This window comes from Oryzias latipes, chromosome 11 (genome assembly GCF_053564925.1).
Source record: "Oryzias latipes strain Hd-rR chromosome 11, Olatipes_Hd-rR_3.1".
Classification (NCBI taxonomy): Eukaryota; Metazoa; Chordata; class Actinopteri; order Beloniformes; family Adrianichthyidae; genus Oryzias; species Oryzias latipes.
The window spans coordinates 27,846,096-27,860,817 of record NC_136247.1 but is presented as its reverse complement, the minus strand read 5'-3'; the positions used below and the strand labels follow the sequence as shown (position 1 = coordinate 27,860,817).

At 37.5% G+C, this 14,722-nt stretch overlaps 1 protein-coding gene across 2 annotated transcripts in view; it reads right to left on the bottom strand.

The window, feature by feature from the left end:
* LOC101171013 (venom phosphodiesterase 1) overlaps nucleotides 1–10,972 on the bottom strand; it is a 31,442-nt gene extending 20,470 nt beyond the window's left edge. The window contains exons 1-9 of one of the 2 annotated variants that reach the window (XM_023959723.2): nucleotides 10,850–10,972; nucleotides 8,577–8,664; nucleotides 6,286–6,420; nucleotides 6,090–6,215; nucleotides 5,518–5,578; nucleotides 5,150–5,247; nucleotides 4,906–4,985; nucleotides 2,129–2,248; nucleotides 874–983 (exon numbers count right to left, since the gene is read on the bottom strand). In XM_023959723.2, coding sequence (XP_023815491.1) covers nucleotides 874–983; nucleotides 2,129–2,248; nucleotides 4,906–4,985; nucleotides 5,150–5,247; nucleotides 5,518–5,578; nucleotides 6,090–6,215; nucleotides 6,286–6,420; nucleotides 8,577–8,664; nucleotides 10,850–10,876 — 845 coding nt within the window. In that variant the 5' untranslated portion in view covers nucleotides 10,877–10,972. Of the gene's footprint in view, nucleotides 1–873; nucleotides 984–2,128; nucleotides 2,249–4,905; nucleotides 4,986–5,149; nucleotides 5,248–5,517; nucleotides 5,579–6,089; nucleotides 6,216–6,285; nucleotides 6,421–8,576; nucleotides 8,665–9,640; nucleotides 9,760–10,849 lie in introns of those variants that run through there. The other variant, XM_011480655.4, reaches the window with a different exon arrangement.
* Between the last annotated feature and the right edge of the window lie 3,750 nt (nucleotides 10,973–14,722).

Genomic DNA, 14,722 nt, shown 5'->3' with positions numbered 1-14,722 from the left:
GAGAGGAATTTGTAGAAAACTCAGCAGAGCTACCACATTGAGTATGTCTGGATGAGACATACCTGAAAAAGACAGGGTAAGACATTTTTAACAACTGGGATTTGCTGACTAGCTGAGCAGAATGTTTCACTGAAAGCAACTAATCCTTGAAGTCTTGAAGATGATGAAGATGATTCTGCATTTCCAGGGAAGGACAATGTTTTCTTTGTGGTTTAGTTACTAGTCAAGTCATTGGCCTACCGTTCCTTCATTTTTTCAACATGGATATGAGGTTTTGTGAGTTCTTTTAAGGTCAGAAAATGTGTTCTCTACTCTTGTATACCTTTGCTTTTGGGATTTTGTTTTAAAATAGAAAAGCTGTTGTTTTAAAACTTGGAGGTTGCAGGCTGCCCATCAGCACAGATTCACCCAATGTGTTGACTTTTTTTCCTTAATAATGATCAAAGTAGGGAATTTTTAACCAACATTTAAAATAAAACAAAAAGGGAGCAACAGCATCTGCTAAGCTTTCATATTGTGGATGCATGAAAATGTAATAAAAAGCAACAAAAGCGGTCATCAGAAACCTCCATGCAAAAGTTTACAGACAACCAGAGACAAGAAATTGTGGAAAAGGTTGTTTTCAGACAATGATTGGCATTCATCAAGGAAATGTATTCATTCTACAAACTTGCTGACACACAGTAGGAACACCAATAGCATAAAATAGTAGATCAAGATGCGCACGTAATTTAATCAATTTCACAAACCCAACAAAAGCCTGAAACAAGGTTTCAGAGAAGGTGGCTACGTGTTTTGTTTTGTGGGAAAAAGGAATTTCATCTTTTAAAACCTGCTGTTCTGTAAAAACGCAGAGGTTGTGTGCGTACTCACCCATCGTAAGGCTTGTAAATGTTGGGGAAGCTTCCATTGATTTCCACATCGGATCCAGGCCAGAAGAAGGTCCCAGACTTCAGACCCTGGTTCTTTGCTGTGTGCCAAACCTAGAGTCCAAACATTTGAAGAAAACCGTCCTGTCATTGCTGTTTTAGCTAAACATTAAATTAAAACATTTTTTAACCGTCTACAGAATGACTTTTTCATTTCTGGAGGAAAAAAATATTTCACCCTGATTTTGGGGGAGCTTTGGGGTCAATAATAATAAATATCAATCGGAAAATTGATCACCCCCCCCCCCCCCAGATAATGGTTTGTTGCTTCAAGGCAACACTGTGCAAAAAGGAAAGTAAAAACACCAGATAATTTGAATTTTACAGTATAACAAACAGGAAGTAAAAAATAAACTAAAACTTTCACAGAACATCAAAACAACAAAATATATCCATAAACTTGTGTTAATCCATTTCTCAAGGGTTTATCATCTTTACTGGCTGTGGATCCTGAGGAAGCAGAAGCGATCTGGTATAGATAAATGTGTAAATTGCATTTTCTGCCAAAAAAACGGGAAAATATATATTTGAGATCAATCATCTCTATAGGACCAGTATGCATGCACACACAATTACTGGTCCAACTGATCCCTCATTGGACCCTGAGTTCATAACTGTCCCTCCAACCTGATTCCTGAAACCATTCCTCCACTTCCTCACAGTTTCCCACTTTCTGAGGGGAATCCCCCTAACTAAAAGTTTCCAAATCCTCCTTCAATGAAACATTTTTATGTCCGTTTCCTGAGATGGTGAGCAGATTGTAAGGTAAAGAGCATTGCCTCTGATCATATACATGCTCACAAACGCACATCTAGACATGCTCATGCGTTGCGTCACCTGAAACATATTGAGTAACTGCACAGTGTTGCCTTGAGGAGACAAATGAAAAAGAACAGTTTTATTATATAAATCATTTTTAAAAGTCCTAAAAAAAGCTAGCAAAAGTAAAGGACCCCCTCCAGCCATAATTAAAGTTTCAACTCATCATTGTATTTGTTGAATTAAGAAAAAAAAAGTTATTTTTATTCAAACGGTAAATGGTGAGACATAAAAATGTGGATTGTTGCCTTGAGGCATGTCATGCAGTGGAGGGTTAACAATATTACATAGGCGTAATTTTTTTTTATTGGGATGTCAGCGTTTAAAATGTCAAAATCCACAAAAAATAGTTTGTTTGGATGTAGCCCCAATGGACTCACTGGTTGTCCGAGGTACCAGTCAGGGTTGTTTTTTTCAGAGTTGGAGAGGCTGAACGTGGCATTAAAAACTGGGTCATACATGGTGTTGTCAATCAAGCCATTGGATTCTGGATAAAGACCCTGCAGACAAAAAAGAATGCAAGAGATTTAATATGAATGACGCACATTCAGGTGAGTTGTCTTTGTCACACCTGGAAACGTCAGAGTGTGTCAGTGTAATATTAAGAGGGAGACCTAAAAAGTGCGTCATGATGAAAATATTCTTCTATTGAGTAATACTTACTGAATTACATTTTCATTGTGTAAAGAAGTGCTGACTCTGCAACTGTTAATCATTTGTTTCTTTTGCCAAGCATGGATTTTTGAAAAGGATTCCTTGAAAATGGCTTAAGTGATTCATCACACGAGACTGCGTGAGCACGCAGGAAGACCATGACTAATTTGGGTCATGGATGTCAGATCTGGGTGGTGATGAACGTGACAAAGTGCCATCCTCACAGTTTTCAATCAGTAAAATCTAGTTCACATTTAAAGAAGTAAGTGTGTGGGAAACCTTTTACCTATGAAAAAATAACAGAACATGTTCCAGCTGGAATCCAGTGGATTTTCTTAAAAACAAGACGCAGAAAGCTCGTCAGAACGACTTTCTTTTGTTCATGTTGGACAGGAATATGAAAACATGACATTTCCAAAAGTTTTCCTCCAAAGAGTCTGAAAGCATATTTGGGAAAGCATGACACGCTTGAATGGATGGATACAAAAAATGGAATGGAGGTTGAATGGGAGATCTCTGCAGAATTTGGCTCAACCTTTACTTGATCCCATAAATCAAGAATACAAAGAAAACTACAAAATTATACTTCTTGCTGATTTATTAATACATAAATTTTAATTTGCTCTCATCCTGTATAATATTTCAATGTGTGCACTCTGTTTTTAAAAATTAAACTGACATTCCAAATAGAAATGTTTTATCAGACAGAATACAGATGGCTTTCTGTCTGGATCCCCAAATCAAGATTTGATTTGGATTAGTACTAATGCACATACAGACCCTAAAAAAAAACTAAGGAATGTCATGGAAAAGTGTATTCATTTCCATAATTCCATAAAAAATGAACTATTATAGAATACAGAGTCAGGGCCCACTGCTTAATTGATTTCAATTGTCTATTTGTTCTTTTTTTTACATCAAAACAGGATTTCAGAAAGTTGGAATACTGTTGAGAAATCACAAGTTACTTCCCATTTTTTGCAAAGAGATAAATGACAAAGATTATGATCAAATCAATCAAAAGACAGTATTTTCAAACTCCTCAATAGTCTGGGCAGGGACCTGGTCCTGCTGGAAGAGGACATTTGCATCTCCATCCAGATCAGGGATAGGCTGCTGCAGGCCTCCAGGGCCTCAGTGTCTGTTGGATTCCCAGATATGTAAAAGCCCTGCTCATGATTGATCACTTGGTTCAGGTGTGTCCAGCCAATTAGAACATGTCAGATGCAAAAAACATGCAGGGATGTGCCTGTTACCCAGTCCATGGTCCAGATGCTCAGCAGAAGGAATCATGAAGTCCTCTACAACTTTTTGCTAGACTGTTGCAGGGATTTTGGAATAAAGAAAGCAGAGTTTACCAACGCCAGTGCTGGACATTGCAGCTCAAATATTGTCTGACTCGGGACATTTCACACTGGACCTCCAGCCGTTTGGGTTCTGCTCCGCATCAGTTTTCCTCTAAATACTTGGACATCGATTCCCCAACGAAAGGCACACTTTCCTTTCATCAGAAAACAGGACATTGGACCACTAACTAACAGTCCAATCCTTCTACTTCTTGGTCCAGTTAAGACGTTTCCTCCATTGGCCCAGGCTCAAAAGTGTCTTGACCCGAGGAACCCGATAGTTGTTGCCCATCTCCCGAATACGTCTGAATGTGGTGGTTGTTGAAGCTGTTCCTCCACCTCATTTCACGCTTTCTGGTTGTCTGCCAGGTTCTTGTTCTTTAGATGATCTCAGGAAGCCCACGGTCATTTCTTTGCTGGTCCATCTTCTCCTGCCACATTTTCCTTTAATTAGACTTTCTGTTGATCTCCTGGGACACAGCGCTCTTGTGGCCGACCCAGACTATGGAGGGGATCAACAATTGTCTTCTAGATAGAAGTCTTCCCCTTATTGAACCGAACTGAGACAACTGAATCGAACTGAACCTATTTAATGACATCTGTGGTACCTGAGCAGGTGATTTAAATTTAGTAGACGACTAGTTGGTCATGTTTTACACATTTTGGGAAGATTTCTCCACAATATTCCTATTTTTTGACATTCTGTTTTGTGAGTTTTATGAGCTTTTTTATTTCTACCAGAAGTAGAAATAAAAAAGAACAGTGGTCCCTTTTTGTAAAGGGACTCTTCTAACTGCACTTCACTACTTTGGCTTCAACAACAACAAAAGCTCTTCCTCTAAGATGATTGGTTGGAAGGAAAGATTTGTCCCCCTTTTCTTCATCAACAGGATAGTTCCTCTGAATCTTCATCCTCTGCTTTTAGGATATAGTGAAAATAAATGCTTCTCTGCACACTCAACTGTTGAAACATTGCTAAAGTTGACTTATACTCCACCATACGTTCATGTGTTTGCAAAATACTTTAAAAGAGCCTCAGAAAATATCATTAGGTCTTTCCAAAGATACTCTATTTTTAGTTAAACCTCCAAAAAGAAAGAACTATGCCATGATGATTTTATATAAACATCAGATATGAAAATGTTCAGTCTCTGTACCGTAACAATGGTGTAGTGATTCGGAAAGGTCTTGCTTGGAAAAGCTGGCTGCATATATGAAGCAGATGTTCCACATGTCCCTTTGAAGTCAGGAGAAGATGAAGAGAACATTTTTATGTTGCTTCTGACAAACAGAAAAATGGTCGTAAATGCAAACATGCAGCATTCCGTGGACAAGACCTGAAGCATGTTTGAGGTTTCACTTTTTAAATGTTTAGAATGAGAAGGAAGGGGTGGACATTACGGATTTTGTTCAGGACAGGCATCACTGTGTTCCATGTTTGCATGTATTCAGCTCTCAGTCCGTCCAACGACACGAGGAGCAGCGGCTGCCGCTTGAAGCTGTTTTTGAAAAGACACCAACCCAAAAGACATTGTTTTAAAAATAAAAGGTCAAATACGACATCACATGGAAAAATCTTTACAAAAATTTTGTTTGTGATTCAACCAAAACAAACGTGTTTGAAAGTTGATAAATACAAAAAAGTTATTATTTTTGGTTTAAAACGTATTAATCGTTAGAGGTTTAAGTCAACACATGGCAAAACCTGAAATCTGGGATTCTTTTTATGCGGTAACTGAGATGAGATGTGCAGCAGCATCACTTCTTACCCGGCTGGACATGACGGGGGCCACAGGTCTTCACATTCACCCTCCACCCATTCTTTCTCACCTACATTACCAGAAAAGGAAGGAGGAACAGAAATGCATGACCAAGTTTCTGGAAATTTCAGACTACTTTTTGCCCGGGGAATCCAAGTTTGGAAAAAGCTCATTGACAAGTTAGACAGGTTTGTAAATGTGAACCGTAAATGTCTGTAGTCATTTACAGTTCCAGTTATTGAAGTGCTTGCTGTTAGGATGCTCGTTTAACTGTTCGCAGAAACTGATCTTTATTTGGGACAATGAGGGGAGAGAATTAGGTTAAGGCTTAGTCACCACATAACCAGAAATGACGGCTGCAGGGCAACTCAAACCTTTTAGACTGTTCATTCAGAGTAAAGGGAAAAGAAACGGGAATGATGCGGGAATACCAGAATCCCAGCCTTCTCTCCCTGATTGCTATTTAAAAATAAAGATAAGTAAATAGAATAGAGAACTGCAGAAAATCCTTCTTTCGTTTTTCCTAGCTTCCATGAAGTCCATGGGTCCATTTTTGGCCCGTAAAGCTTGTACGGTCTCACCTTGACAGATGTGCTTGTAGTTAGTGCAGCAGTCTCCCGCAGACAGACAGTCATCAGAACAGTGACATTTGCTCTGGGTCAGCCTCTTCTCACCACAGCGAATCTTTGTGCATTCCCACTGCTGGGCTAAAGAGAACAGGTAAAGCCAACAAGAGCGGGTCTCATTGGAGGTTCCTCACAGAAAACCACGACTTACCTGGAATGGTGCAGATGTCGTGGAAATCAAAGCAGCAGCTGCCCGTGGCGGCACAGTTCGAGTCACATCTGCAGCCTGGGATCTCATCGTCAAAGGGCTGGTAGCATCTGTCTCTGCAGGATGTGCCGGGGGGGACTAGGAGACATATCTATCATTGATGAGGGTATTACATCATTACATTAGGTTTTTTTTCCACAGCTTATAACTGTTGAGTTGATGTTTCCCCCTTTTCCGCAAAGCCACAATAACCATCGGTCAGACAGGTTTTTGAAAAGTCATTTTCAAAACAAGACAAGCTGGACCCTCTCAGTGAAACAAAGCCTATTTCTGCCACCTCAGGGAAAGATGCAAAACTCACCCGCCAGTTTCTGCTCTGACTCATTTGATAATGATTTTCCTACAGAATTAGGACTTTCTATAGGTTGGTAAAGTTGGAATTCTTTTTTTTTTCACAGGGGGAGGGGACGTTCTCTGACAGGGATGGCTCGTGACTAAACCAATTAGGTTTTGTAAAAGTTTGTCTATAAAGTTCATGTTTTTCCGGTTCGTCTGAAAGCTTTCACAATCTGTGAACTTGTAAATGAATGTATTTCCAGTATATTAATAGACTGATTAGCTTTCTGTGGTTTCCCTACGTTTCTAAAAATGACTCAGCATAACAAAATATACAATTATGTAATTTATCTTGACTCGTGTATCACAGTCATCTGGCATGAATTTGTGTGTGTCATCAAGGTAAAAAAACTCATCAATACAGTACGTGGATCTATTTCCAACCTGAACTCACCAGACAACATAACAAACATTTCAAATTTCATTCATTCATTCATCTTCTTGACCGTTTATTCCCTTTCGGGGTCACGGGGGTTGCCGGAGCCTATCCCGGCCACTTGGGCGTAGGCAAGGGATACCCTGGACTGGTTGCCAGTCTGTCGCAGGGTAGAATATCTTCAATCACACATCCATTCACTCTCACACTCACAGCTATGGACAATTTAGAGTTGCCAATTAACCTATGAAGCATGTTTTTGGACAGTGGGAGGAAGCCGGAGATCCCGGAGAAAACCCACACATGCACGGGGAGAACATGCAAACTCCACACAGAAAGGTCCCCCGTTGATGTAGTTTATCATGTCCCCCAGCCGGGACTTGAACCGAGGGCCTTCTTGCTGTGAGGCAAGAGCGCCAACCACTGCGCCACCGTGCAGCCGGTATTTCAAATTTGTGTTTTTGAATTTTTTTATTAATGCGTTTACTTTGCTGTAGTTTAATACTTTCGCTGAAAAAGTTTGTATGGGGTAAAATATTTTATCCAAACTGTATTACTTTCATGTTCAAGAAACAGTTCCTGTTCAGTGCCATATTTTCCGAACATCAAGGCGCACTTTCCGACGACGGTGTGCCTTACAATCCAGGGCGGTGTGCATGTGGATTTACTCTGATGGCGTTTACTGACGTCAAAGTGTGTGGTCGGGGGTTCCTGTGAACACGCTGATGCAGCTAACATGTAGTGGTTTTGGACAAGTTTGGACTTAGCGTAATAACAGTACTGTTTGTTTTAGCGGCATTGTCTGGTTTTGTATATTTAAGAGCAGTTTTAGACATTTAGATGCAGCTATGAGCTTTGCAACTATGTACTTACAATGTCCATGACTGAGGTGCAGCTTGATGTTTGTTTTGTGCTAAAACATATACAACCGCATCATCAGCATATAACCGACAGGTTAAAGTTGCTGGACAGAAACTCATTTTTACGTGTTGCAAAAGAGGTTGGGAGTTACAGGTTTTGTGCTAAAGTAGCTAACACCTCTATGGTGGCCAACATGTAGCGTTTTACATACAAATTCCCAGTTAATACTTACTCTGACTTTTTTCTCTCACTTCCCGCAATTTATAGTTCGGTTCGCCTAATATGTATGGCATCATTTCAAAAATAGACAATTTATTTACGGAACGGCCTACAGTACAGAAACCACAGTACTTCAAAGGGCTTTTGTTTCATTAAAAAAAAAGAGAGAAGTAATACTTATTATGCCCTGTTACTCACTTATTCCAAGAAAATTAAGATGTTTCTCATGACGTTTTATCTAACCGAATATGTGATGTGCAGCAAGTTTCATAAGGAGCTCCACTGATTTGCTTTCTGCAACTGACTGTTTATAAGGGTATTGCTGAGTAAGCCCATAAAAGTTCATCCTGACTCACTTTTTATGATGCAACTAATGGCGCTTTATAAGCCCACAGAAAAAAAGTAAACTTGTTGTGGAACTTGAGTGTGTTTCTTGCAATACCTTTGCTCTTACAGCTCTGCAATTCAAGACCCAGACCAAGTCCAAGACCCAGAATTAGGGTCACAATCGATGCAGCCAAGACGCATATCTGCCTCAGACAAAAACAAACAAACAAGACAAAATTAGATTTGACTCCAGGCTCTGGAATTAAACCGGCAACATGTCAAAGCAGCTGCGGTTGAAAATGTGGCACAAAAGTTCATGAATGCATTGATAATGATGTATTGACAACTTGACATCATGCAAAGAACAAAAAAGCTGTCTGAATTTTGAGAAATGCGTTTGTCATGATGGTCAGTTGAGACAGTCATTTTTTCATCTGGAAATTTTTATTTTTTTTCTAAGTTTTGGTTATTAGTAATTTCCTCAAGATTAAGAAATTGACACATTTAATAAAGATGGTACACAACCGATTTCACTTTCCTTTGCAAATCTAGCATGTTGAAAACATATATAAACATTGCTAATTACAGAACTGTTAAAGTTTTTAAAAGGTCCCTCTGTTTTCCAAAGTCAAGCCTCTGTAAAGATTATATGAATGACCAAATAATATTCCAGAATGATGGTACTGCTAGTACATTATCTAAAAAAAGAATGTTTATTCCTAAGAAAACAATACATTTTCAGGATTAGATTTAAGTGGAAATTGTGGTGAATTAACAAAAACAGAAAAAAGTAGATTTTACCATGTTTTGAAATACAACCATACTTTTAAAGTTGATGTGAATTTTTTATAATGATTATAAAATTAGGTATGAACCAACATAGGCTGACAATGAGTACATGTGGTCTACTTTTTATGCAACAAACTATTATTTCTCATAAATATTGCATTCAATATCATCCACCGTGGTTGACTTGGAATAAACGTGATCACAAATTGCAATAGTCGAGAAGTCCAATAAATGTTTCGTCTTTAAAGTAGCACTAATGCACTAATGTGGAAAAACATAATTTTTTAATAATGTAAATATTCAGTTCACATTAGTTCATTGTTACAGAAAAAACCAAAGCGGCTGAACAAAAGTTTTTGATTCAATACCAAAAATTCCCTCCATACTCACAATGATCTTCTTCTTTCTCTGAGATGTTTTTGCCCAGTTCATGGCTGCCCTGATTGGAACACACTCTCCAATCACAGAGTGAAATGAAATGACAGGCAGCGTGACACTAAAAGGGATTTCACTGTGGTGACCTCTGGACCAGGTAAAGGCTGTGAATAAGTAACTGATTGCCAGAACAAAGAGATAACTTTCTTTTTTTTTTTTTTTGCTTGTTAAGCATCAAACTGCTGATAAATTTAAACACTTGTCATTTTCAGAAAAGTACCGGGAAATGAGGCAGATAGAACGAAGTTAGAGATTTCACAGTAGCTCACAGTAATAACTTTAAAATGTCGTGGTCGTGTGCGAATCTGTAATCCATCAGTCAGATAGTGGCTTTGAATTGACTTTTATGCAACAGATATCATTGTTTATCACTGCTTTAATGTGCCTATAACTGATAATGGCCATAGTGTCAGACGGCTCATTTCTACATTTCCTGCTCTATCGAAACAAATGAAACAACAAGACTCATAAAGTCTCAGAAACCTTGATCTTAGGACTATGACTGGGGGATTTTCTTTACTATTCTTTAAAGCTAGGATAAGGAAGAGATAGTGTACAAAGCATAAAATGTGAGGAAGTTTGTGTTTGCTGGATTTTGTTGATGTCGTAAAATGCTCCTTGGTGATAATTCTTATGTTGTTCTTTTGTCTATAATTTCAAATTATTACAAAAAACCTCTACGAAATAAGCAATAGCTGTGTGGATTGAATCCGTACAAAAGGAGGGATAATTTTCTGTCAAATTATCCCAAAAATGCAGGTTTCCTCTGAATGTGGTACTAGAAAGGTGAAGGACAGCATCATCACTGTTAAGACTTTTTGCTATAGTGCATCACCAAAACTAAAACACAAAAAAGTACAAATGTTGTGCTACATTTAATGGAAGAATTATACGGTTTAATTTATACACAAAGCTCTAACAGCCAAACTTTAAAGTGTTCATGCATTCCGGATTAAAACAAAGTTCATGTGTATATAAAAACTATTCCATAGGAGTAACATTAAATAGGTGTATTAGAGAGTCTCTTGATGTCACGGTGAGGAGGGCTCGAGAGCCGGTAGGACCCAGACGCAGAGACGGGAGGCAAACGGGTTCAGGACTAGAGGGTTTAATGACAGACAAAAGGCGCTGCAGAGCAGGATGACAAAACAAAACAAAGCTTACTGTGGCGTGGCGAGGAACATGGAACATGGCATGAACGTGGCTACAAACATGGAAACAAAGACGCTATGACAAGATGACGTTAACACAATGACAAGAAGCTAATGGACCAGCACAACAGGAAGGCAGAGACAAGACTTATATACAGACAGGGCAGACAAGACACAGGTGAACACGATCAGGGCAGATGGGGACCAAGGAAGTACAACTCAAAAACATGACAAGACAGGAACCCTTTCAAAATAAAACAGGAAACAGAACCAAACAAGACAGAACAAGAACTAAAGCAAAAACCAAGACAAAACAAACTCAAACCATGACACTTGAACAACACAGTGATGGAGATTTAACTTCAAATTTAAATGATGCTTTATAAAAACGAGTAAAGGGATTAAACGACATTTAACTGAATCATCCTTTTCTTTGCTCCACTTTTAGGAACAAAGATTCCCAGCAGTATTTCTATCATTTATGTTTCAAAGAAAACATGTTTCACTTACTCATTATGTATCACACTGTTCAAAGATTGTATCTTTTTTTAAGATTACGAAGACATTTTTTGTCAAAAACACAAAATTCTAATGTTGATATAAGAAGAAATCCAAATGTGTCTTTTTCCAGACTAGAAGAGATCAATGATCAATCATTGAAATACATATATTTCTCATTTTTTGTTTGTTTCATTCAGCTGCCACTCTTTTTTAGATCAATGTTGAGGCTTGTTTTCCTCCTAAATCATAAGGCTAATCACCATTTTTCCTTATTATGCTGGAATAAAATTACTCACTGGAGTATTGTGAGAAGTAAATGTCACAAGCGTCATGTTTCTGGAAAACCCAAACCTCTGTATACAGTCACAGCTATAATGTTACATTAAAAAAAAAACTTTTTTTTACAATTTTGAAGCTAAATCTTATTTTCCTCAAGCTTCAGACCTTTTGGTTTATTTCAAGCTTTCAAAACAGAAAATACAAAAGAAGACAAAAAAAAGACGTATATCTTCTGTATGTATAGATATTTCAAACCCTTTAGCTGAAGACTTGATCTAAAAAAATGAAAGCTTAAAGAAAATATATATCTATATTTAAATCTACAGATCTGGTAGAAATGATTAACTGAAACCAAGAAAACAAAACAGCCTTTCCTTTCCAAAAAGTCAGGAAAATACAGACAAAAATTAAAATTGTCTGGTTAAATTCTAAATAATTTTGTGTTCCTTTTCTCTGCTTGTTTTGTGCAGCCATGTGACACTTTGTCACTAACTGCATCTTTACTGTTGTCAACAAATGAAGAATTTGAATGCACAATTATGACTCACACACAAAAATCTATTGCGAGGATTCAGATTCTTATCACTCCATTGTAGGGGAATACTAAAGACTTTGTCCAGGTTTTGGCTTGATTTCCTTAACTTCTGTTGAGGTGAAAAGGCTGTTTTTAATGCTTTTATCTTTCACTCTTAAATGAATACAACATTAAAAATACTCTTCACCAGCTCCAGCTGACGACAGAATCCCTTGTCTTGTTGCCATGTTTTGGGTTTCTTCTGTTGTGCCTGATTCCCCCGGGGGTTTCACCATATTTCATATCCTGCTCTTGCCCTGTCAAACTGGCTTTCCTGCACCTTGTAGTCCCCTACAGCTGTTTCTGGTTTGTCTAATTACCCCTCCGTATGCAAATCATGAGATAAAAGGTTTGAAATGTACCTCTGCCAGTAAAAAAAAGAACCACAGAAACACAATCCTGTAAAGTTTCTCCCACATGATGTCACTCTAACCATCCTTTCACTTGAAAAAAAACGTTTACTGTGAAGGTGGAGATTCCTATTGAACTTTATTGTGTATGTCGAAAGCAACAGAATTGCAGATTTTCCTTCGGTTTTGCCAGTAATGACGTTTCAAAACTTCTGCGACTGTGAAAGGTTGTCAGGGAGTGACTTCTGATCTCACTGCAGGTAAGGAGCTGCAGGGCGAGAAAGCTCAGCACACCGTGCATTTAGACGTCTTGTCTCTGCTTGCTTTCTTATTTTTGTTGCAGCGGTCTACCCAGCAACACATTCTTTTCATTTGGGTGCAGGGCAGCCATGGTTGCTTAAAGCAAAGTAAACAAAAAGAAAAGAGGAGTAAGAATGTCAGATGAACGAGAAAATGAAGTAGAATTAATAATCTTCTAGATAAAAACCAAGTTAGGGATTTTAGACGTCATACTTTTTTTTTTTTTTGTAAAATGAGAAAAAAGGTTTAACCCTAGAAGACAAAAATCCCTGATAATAGATATTTGTTATGTCTGAAACTAAATCCTTTTATCCTAGTGAAACGCTGCCTGTGAAGTCCTTGTGTTGTTGACTCAAAAATACACAAAATTGCTCAAATTTAGAGTTTCGGAAGTGTGTGTGCAGGAAATACGTCTTAACTCTGCACAGAAACTCCCCATTACATGTAGGTGAAACCCTCTATAGGTAAGTGTTGCGGTTCTCCATCCGCTCACTTCATGTGAACAGAAAGTTGTGGCAGCGCTGCCACCATCTGGTGGAACGCTTAACCTTGCAGAGGCTTTTGTTTTTCAGCAAAAAAAAGGATTTTTTTAAAACTCAAATCCCTGATTTGAGACGGGAACCTAAATCTATCATCGTTACCTTGATAATTTGTTGATCAATGGGTGCATCTAACTGTTGATATACATTGAGTTCTAAAACATTTAGGGTAATTACTGACTTAAAAACTTGGAATAAATCATCAATGATGTCTTTTAAGGTTTAGATAAAGTCCAATTTTCTTATCAAATGTTCAATTTGTGTCAATTTCAGTGAATTTTCTCAGACCAAACATGTCCAATTTTGTTTCCTTAAGTCCAAATGATATATTTTTTTTAAAGTCTTCAGATTAAAAGGTGTAAATCATACATATATTTGTACTTATTTTTATCAGACAATCCCAAAAAACCTGCTAATTTTCATTAAATCTGCTTTTGTGAACAGCAGGAGTCTCAGTCGGACTTACAAGGTTGACCCTTCTGGGTTTTTTTATTCTCTAAGCTAGTTTTAGTCTGATAATAGCATCCATTCTCCCAACCTTTCATTTTTACAGAAATCCATCTGTCTGTTGATGAGGTCGCCTGATCCACACAGTAAAATCGATACCTTTAGTATTACGTATGTAAGTTGTTATTTTGATCTACATGACATAATAAAAAAGAGGTTTTACCTGGAAAAACAGCTCTGCTTTAACAATGCATCTTTATTTGTTGACAGATAACAGAATTTTGACTAAATTAACTGTAGCTATTGAGAATTTGATCATGTGATAAAAACAAGATGGAAGAAAAACTTCCAACATGTGACGTGTGGCTGAAAGTTATTTTTTATTTTGCTATGTTTGGTAAAAACATAGCAAAATTAGGGCCACCAAAAAAAAAAAAAAAAGTAAAATTACGACATTTTATCTCGTAAAATTACGAGTTTTTTCTCATAAATTTACGAGTTTTATCTCCTAAATTTACAAAAAACTCGTAATTTCACCTTTTTTTTTTTTTTTTGGTGGCTTTTTTTTTTTTTGGGTGACCCTAATACTCCGTCGTACTGCCTCCACAACCATAAGCAATCAATTATTTTCTTTTATTTTTTCATTTTTAACCCTAAAATTAGGACCTGGAGGCTCTTATTCTATGTGTAAACTTTACTTTAAACACATCAAATTGGATTAATCCCAAAGAACGCTGATTCATGTGTCAATACTTCAAAAATCCCATCAAACCTTTTAAAAATGTGCCTTTAAGTAGCATTTAGTAGTAATTATGTTTTTCCGTTTAAACTTTTTGGAAATAATTTGTTTCATTGGTTTAAATGCATTTTTAGATAAAAAGAGTAAAAAACAAGAC